The sequence below is a fragment of the Dipteris shenzhenensis genome, chromosome 31, assembly GCF_047967505.1.
Source record: "Dipteris shenzhenensis isolate YYH24624 ecotype China chromosome 31, Dip_SZ_1.0, whole genome shotgun sequence".
Classification (NCBI taxonomy): Eukaryota; Viridiplantae; Streptophyta; class Polypodiopsida; order Gleicheniales; family Dipteridaceae; genus Dipteris; species Dipteris shenzhenensis.
The window spans coordinates 16,330,230-16,337,887 of NC_141626.1; the positions used below are offsets into that span (position 1 = coordinate 16,330,230).

The following is a 7,658-nucleotide window of genomic DNA, read 5'->3' on the forward strand; positions in this document are numbered from 1 at the left end:
TTTGCTGTCTCAGATTTGGTTCAGTTCCAACTTGTGGAGCTAGTGCAGAAGTCCACTACAATTGTCAGGACTGACGTTTGTTTCCTCCGGAGCTTCTTTCATATCTTCACTTGTACTGAGTTCCGTTTGTGATATATATATCTTCTTCAGCCATTATTTGTCTTCAGTATTGTTTTATTTGTCTCCAAGTATTTTCTTTATACAAGGTGCTCCTGAATCCAAGCATCTCTGGGCCTCTTATGCTCTTCCCTCTGAAGGGACGCTAGCTGCTGGCGTATACCAATCTCACATCTAAGAATCTCACGTCTCCTAGAATCAGCGACTGTATGATAATAATCACTAATTCCGGATAAGGCTGCAGCTACCTGAGATGGGTGGACAGCTCCACCCTATATGTGAGAAACCCAAATCTGTAAAATATCCTCCGTGGCTCTCCTCTGCATAAAAAGCATCCGGAATCCTAACACTGGCAGAGCGTCCTCTCCGATGAGGCTCAAGAATTTGCAACACCACTGGAAAATGATCTGAGGTGGAAACCCCAATAGAAATGCATACAGATCCTCCTCTGTCAAGTGCCCAATCGTCTACATAAAATCTATCAATCCGTGCATGAATGGGCATGTGTATTCTCCTATTCGACCAAGAGTATAGGAGTGACTGTGGCATAATATGAAAGGCATCATCCAACCAAGTGTCCCTGCCAATGAACTGAAAGAGGAAGGCATCCCAGGCTGCCCTCTCCAAAGAATGAACTCCACCCTGTCTGCCTCCCTTTTTGTCTTAAGGCAACTCAACCATGTTGAAGTCGCCACCAATGATCCAAGAATCTCCAATGGGGGCCCAAGAGAGTAACTCCTTCCAAAAGGAGATCCGCTCCCCTCTGTTGTTGGGAGCATAAAGATTGAGAAGACCAATCTTACGCCCTCCAATCAAAATAATGATCCATTGAGCTCTAGAAGGGGAGATAATACCATGACCAGCAACCAAGGGGAGAATAGAAAGAGAGACCGAAATGCAAGTACCTCCCCTTGTGCCCATAGCAGGCGACCCAAAGGTATGTCCTGAAAGCAGTTTGCTAGACTTAGAGCAATCACTGGCATCTAGCTTGTGTTCCTGGATAAAAAGGATATCAATAGCACCTCCAGTGACACCTGGATGAAGCTGGTTCCGAATCAGCTGCCTATGGTGACGGTGTGGAACTCCACCTAGGCCCTGTATGTTCCAAGAGCTTCCAGCTGACTATCCTCATCGACAGGAGGATGCTGGATGGAAAGGCTTACCTGACCCACTAGAGGAGACCAGCTTCCCCTGGGCTGAAACACTCCTGCTGAGAGCAGGAAACTCAACAAGTGAAAGGATTCCCACACCTACTGAAAGGGAGGCCCTGTCAGAAGGAATCCCAATGACCGAGACCCCTAAGGTGGAGGGCACAAACTCCTCATCATCCATGAAAGTCGCCGAATCTGTCAGTGCCGAAAAAGAATTCCTGATAAGCAAGTCTGGCCGAGGAGTGCAAAGAAGACCTGCACTCGTGGAAGATGGAGGAGAAGGACCTGTCAGGCCTCTATCAGCAGAACTGGAGCTGGGGGTTGAGGAGGCCTTTGGCTGGGGTGAAGAGGAATCAGGGGCCCTCATCTGCACCTGCACTTTCTCGGGTGTCCTGACTGTGGCAGGAACAGTCTGCGGGGAAGAAGTACCTGTAGCCCCCTCGTGGTCAGAAACCAAGGGGTCACAAACCAAAGTGACTGGGGCTGGTGGATCTAAAGGCCCCTCCTGATGTAGAACTGTAGTGTCTGGGGCTGCAGCAACATCCACCTCTGGAGTCTGGAAGGCGTCTGTCTGAACAGGATCAAAAGTCTCCTCCTGAGGTAAGGGAGCCGCTCTGATAGCTCTCCATCGTGGTACTGGGTGTGCTACGGGCATTGGGCGCCCTGCTACCCCGGGTGGTCCTGGGGTGCGCGAAGCAGGGCGCCCTGTTTTCTATAGCCACTCAAGAGGAATAGTGGAAACCCCATCTCTTTGACCTCATGTTGCGGAAGCAAGTGTTCCGCATGATGGAGGAGTGGCTGAGGCATCAAGGGAGATAGTTGCGGATCTCCCATGGCCACCTTCTAACCTTCTGCGAGAGAGAGATGGCATGGGCCTTACAATAGGTGTGATCCACTTAGAGCCAAAGGTTCAACTTAAGCAAGCCACACACTTGCCGTCAAACCAGGGTGCCAGCCAACTAGGAGTGGAGACCTCCTTCCTGATGTAGTGGGGCCTAAAGGTTGCGCATTGAGCCGGTAATACAGACTACTCCCGCCAAAGTCACAAAAGTCCATGATCATCACACATGCTTCCACTCATATGAGGGCCTTGTTTAACAACCCCCCTCCTCCTCATGAGTTGGACCATGGTAAATTGGAATGTGTGTGGTCTTTATGACCGAGACATCAATAGCCGTAGCAGCTTATTCTTCACCAAGAGCTGCAACATGCTTTGGTGGGTCATTTAGTCAACCTTCTCATGATTCAGAAGCACATGTTCTCAGCCTTGGACATCAGACGACAACGCAGCCTCCTTCTAGGGCGTGGGCCAAAGATTCGGTGTCCAATCCCCAACAATAGGTAGGAGCGAGGGAGTATTCGTCTCAGTTTTACAATCCTTGGCTGTGGATATTTTTGACCAAGGTGAGCCCATAGGAGCACGACTAGTTTGGATTGGCATGAAGATGGTGGAGTCCAAGATTGGGATGCTGAATGTTTATGCACAAAATTGTTGACAACAAAGGCTAGCTTTCTTAAAACGGCTCACACAAAACCTCCCGCACATAGACTCGTGGATTGTTGAAGGAGACTTTAACAATCTAGAGTTTAAGGAGGACAAGCAAGGAGGAGCCTCCTTTTTTGCAATGCCCCGTTCATAGCACAGTGCTTGAGAGCAATTCACCTTCATGGTGAGCGACAGAGATCCATGCAAGAGGTAGAGTTCTCCAAACTCCCTAGCAGCATACATTACTCATTTGGCTAGAGGCGGCATGATAGCTTGCTCAAGCATCTCGACAAATTCTATGTTGTGGATTGAGCGACGCACGGAGCACACGCATGTTAGCTAGGACGACAATGTCATATCATTCCCCGATAGTGCTTCACTTAGAGCAATCCCATTGGGGGCCCCCCCACAAGGGGGTGCGTATCCCCAATGCCTTGTTACGAGAGCAGGACATGTAGAGACTTGACAACAGTCGACCTTGCCCCCTTAGGACGTCTAAGCTAGCAAAGCAACATAGCGACTCAAAGGATAGCAAGGAGCAACAGTCACAGGGATTACAGAGGTGGCACACCCTTCACAAGAGTAAGATGGACCCGACCTCCCACCAGCTTGTGAGCAGGTACAAGAGCATGTGCCTTGACCTTCATGCCGCAAAGATCCACAGAGCAGAGTTAGTTGTCTTGCCACTCCTTCAAGGTACACTAGGTCAAGCAGGGGGATAAGATGAGCAAGCAACTCTTTCAGACCAATGACCCACGGTCTCTTGTGACCCCGCTTTGGCAACTACTACAAGACGAGGACAATTAGATTCACTCCGATCCTCAGAAGATTCTGGCGATGACAACAGCCTTCTACAGTCAGTTGTTTCAATCAGGGGAGGAGACCCGACAGGTCCTCACAGCCCGCGAGCCCATGTGGGCACACACCCCTTCAATGGTCTCTCAAGGCATGAGCAAACAATTGGAGTTTTCCATTCACAAACAAGGACCTCGTGGAGGCCATCAAGGCCCCCTCCCACCGTAGAAATGCCAAGGAGAGAATGGCCTAACCCGGAGAGAATGGCCTAACCCGGCCTTCTTCAAGTGCTTCATACTCCCCTGCTTTTGGCTTTCCAGGAGATGTTTTATTCCGGATTGATGCCTCAGTCGAGGCTCGATTTGCCTTATACCGAAAGGGAAAGACAACTCAATCACCCTTTTGGATAACCCCTACAAATCTTAGCCAAGGTCTTGCTTGTGGTTGCGCCCAGCATCATGCCGACATCATACATGACACTCGTAGAATTTTTGTTAAGGAGCGCAGCACCTTTGGCAACATCTTCACTTTTACATCCCCTCTTGGATTCAATAAGGCTTATGAGGGTGGTGGGTGGAGTGGCCTTTTCTGGAGGGCACCATGAGGAGGATGGGCTTTTTGGAGTGTTGGATTTGGGGTGTTGCAGCCCTATACATGGGAAGTGATAGTCAAATGCTTATTGGGGCCATACAAGGGAGGCCTTGTCCCTATCTCGTTCAGTACGACAAGGCTGCCCTCTAGCTTCTTTTCTTTTTCTATTCGAGGCAAAGGCTCTGGGCTGGTTTCTTTGCTCTCTGATGACTTGTCTCCCTGGGATGCGCTTACCAATCCGCCAAGAGCACAAGGTTCTAGACTCAGAGTTTGCAAACAACACGAACCTTTCTATAGAGAGCACAACAGCGAGACTTGAAGGAGTCCGGGCTGCCCTTAAATTATACTGCAAGGCATCTGGGCCAAGATCAACTGGACCATCAGCTTCCATGTAGTGATTGAGGAGGCTCAAGAGATTGTGGATTGGGGAGCTGCTCTTGGCTTTCGTTGGATCCCGCAAGGTCAAACCATGAGATACTTAGGCTGCCAGGTGGGCATTGATATTTTGGTGATGCAAGCTCTCACAAGGGATGCATGGGACAGCTCAGGCACTTGGTGTGCAATTTCTTGTGAACACGATTGGATGACGAGAGAAACACTAGAGCCAAGGTCACTTAGCAAACAGTGATCCCATCCTAGGCAGAGGGAGAACTGGGCAACATTGATCTGGAGATGCAAAGTAGACACCGATCGAGCAAGCTTGCAGTGTGTGGAACTCACTCTAGGCTCAAAGACCTAGAAGCTCTTGCTTCAGCAAGGGCTTCTCAAGAAGAGCCCCCGCACAAGTGGTCAATGATTACAGTCTCATTGGTGTATTCTCTCAGAGGCCCCCTCACGTGGAACGGCTCCTCCAACCAATGTTTGATGGAGATCCAAAGATGGATTTGAGCCCTTGACTTGCTCTAGTGGCAGAAGATCAAAGTAGTATACTGCTTGGGTAAGGATAGGACCATCGACCCATCACACAATTCAAAGCAAGACGTGTCACGTTAGCCCCTCTAGCTATGGGAGGGCCATTCACTTTGAGAAGTCCAATGAGATCCGAGCGAGTGGTTTTGGATGTCCAACGTAGTGCACTTGTAGAGATGTGCGGAGGTGCCCTCTTCCTCGCACACAACACACATCACGAGTCACTGGCGCCGCCTAGATCCTTTGAAAGAGCAACATTGGATCGTGTCTCGGATGCAAAGGTTGCAATGGGATTTCACTTGTGGCATGGCAGCCTAGTTGAAAAAGCGAGGTTGTGCTTCTCTATCGACACAATCACCCCAAGGACCCATGGATGGAGTGTCTTCCAGAAAGTAAATATTCATGGCTAAAGTAGTTTATCGCATTTTCACCATCCACAACCTTGGCTACCACTAAACATGGTTTCACGGCAGGGATGCTCAAAACATGTGGCTTTTAGCAGCCAACATGGAAGTCCAATGCCCATCTCACTACTCACAGTGTTGTCAGGCGACATCTGTGGTTCAGGAATCAAAACTTGGGGTGAATTTGGTAGGTGAGAGCTTGATGTGCAAAATTTGTTTAGAGTTGTTCCAAAAGTTATACAGGCACCCGCACCAGCAGGCATTGCTGACAGTTTGAAGAAATTAAGCATTGAGAACTTTGAGGTCAAATCCAAGTAACTCAAAAATTTCCAGACGGCAGTCTGACAAAACCTACAAACGGCATAATACACACGATCGGGTAATGAAAATTGTTTACAACCTTCAATGGAAGAGGTAAGCTTTCTGACCTCTTGCTCCACAGCTTCACTAATACTCAACGCTGCTGCCACTACGCGTACTCCACCTTTATCGCTCTCAGTCATCAATTTGGCTATGGTCTTATGCATTGTGATCACAGCTAGCTTATCTGCTGAGAGTAAACTGAGGTATGGACCATAAATTTTGCGAAACAAGAAAAATTCAGATTTCCGGTAAGCCTCTTGTTCGGCGGCAATGGCATCACGGAGAGGTTCAAACCACCCCAGAAACATGGACTTCATAAAAGGTATGTTTGGAGCCAACCGATTCTTGCATAGAGCTTCCAGTGTCTCCTTGTATTCTTTTGCAGCACGCTGCCATGCGTCTGATTCGATCTTTATTTGCCTCGCTCGCAGTGATCTGAGGGTCCTGCTTACCGGTTTGCCAGCTTCAGGTGCAAGCGATTCAGATTTGGCCTGATCAGAAGGCGGTACATCTGGCCGCTCTGTGAGAAGACCGGGCGTAGAACGTGGCAAGATGTTGGGTTCGTCGACGAAGTCACTTCCCACGAATTCTTTGAATTGATGAGGCAAAAAATGTTCAGAGCAGGGGCATTGCGCTCTGAAAGCCGGAATGAGATCGTACTGCTCTTCTGGCAGTTTCAAGCACATCTGGTTGGCGATCCAGGGGATACCCCAGAGGACAGTGTTCAAGGTGCCGTGGACGTCAGTGATGGGAGGGGGGGAGAACCTGTAGCTGGTGAAATGGAGATGCAAAAGAGGCAAGGGCGAAGATGGGAGCTGAGGGGAAGGCAAGGCCGAAGAAGCTGCGGAGTGGAGGTGGTGTCTAAGAGCCCGACTACAATTGGGCACTCGCAGTTCAGTCTTCCTGTTGGAGAGCAACTGGAGGGTGATTCTCCACATGCCTTTTTCCCTTCAACGGAGCTCGAGAATTCGCAATGCTTGCATAGCAGTGTTGCAAAACCAAAGAGACAGACAGGAAACAAGAACTCCTCTTCTACCGGAGAGAGGCACTGCTTCTACCCGTTCCTTAAACGCTGGAGAATTCCCAATGCTTGCATAGCAGTGTTGCAAAGCCAGAGAGACACGCACAGAAAACAAGAACTTCCTCTTCTACAGAGAGAAGTCGCACTTTCTGCACATTCCTTAAACCCCTCCAAAGCTCCTCTTATACGGAGAGAAGTCACTGCTTCTACACATTCCTTAAACCCTCCAAACCTCCTTGCCCCCCCACCCCCACTCCCCAAATACACACACACCCACAGAGCGAATGGATGATCAGACACAAGAAAACTGCTCCTCTTCTTCTACACTTCCCTTAGGCCCTGCGAACCCACCCACCAGACGCAGAAAACTGCTCCTCTGCTTCCTTAAACCCTCCAAACCCACCCACCAGAAGGAGCCTGTGGTTCTACACATGCCCTAAACCACCACCAAACTTGGGAAAACAGTGAGTCTGTGTGTATGTCTTGTGTCTGAATAAACTTCTTACCAATGGAAACCTGAGAGGGGCAGTGCTTCTACACCTTCCTTCAACCCTCCAAACCCCATCACAAGGAGTGTAGTAGTAATACCACCCCTTCTAAACCACAGCTCTAGGAGTAGTTAGTTAAAACTCCTCAGCTCTCAAACCCTTCCACAATTAGTAGTATACCCTCGGCCTTAGTGACGGTTGAAGTTTTGAAGTTCTAATATGCCAAAAACAATTTAGGTCATTTTCTTGTGTATTTGGTGAGGAATTTTGTGATTGGTGCACATGTATTGTTTACAAGTTGCTCACCACGTGAGCGAATTTTGTGTTGTTTTC

The 7,658-nt window shown here is 49.0% G+C and overlaps 1 protein-coding gene across 1 annotated transcript in view; it reads right to left on the reverse strand.

Annotated features, from left to right (window-relative positions):
* Positions 1 to 7,068, reverse strand: part of LOC147881105 (DNA-directed RNA polymerase 1B, mitochondrial-like) — a 94,298-nt gene extending 87,230 nt beyond the window's left edge. The window contains exon 1 of the mRNA XM_087370260.1: positions 5,882 to 7,068. Coding sequence (XP_087226386.1) covers positions 5,882 to 6,754 — 873 coding nt within the window. The 5' untranslated portion in view covers positions 6,755 to 7,068. The remainder of the gene's footprint in view (positions 1 to 5,881) is intronic.
* Between the last annotated feature and the right edge of the window lie 590 nt (positions 7,069 to 7,658).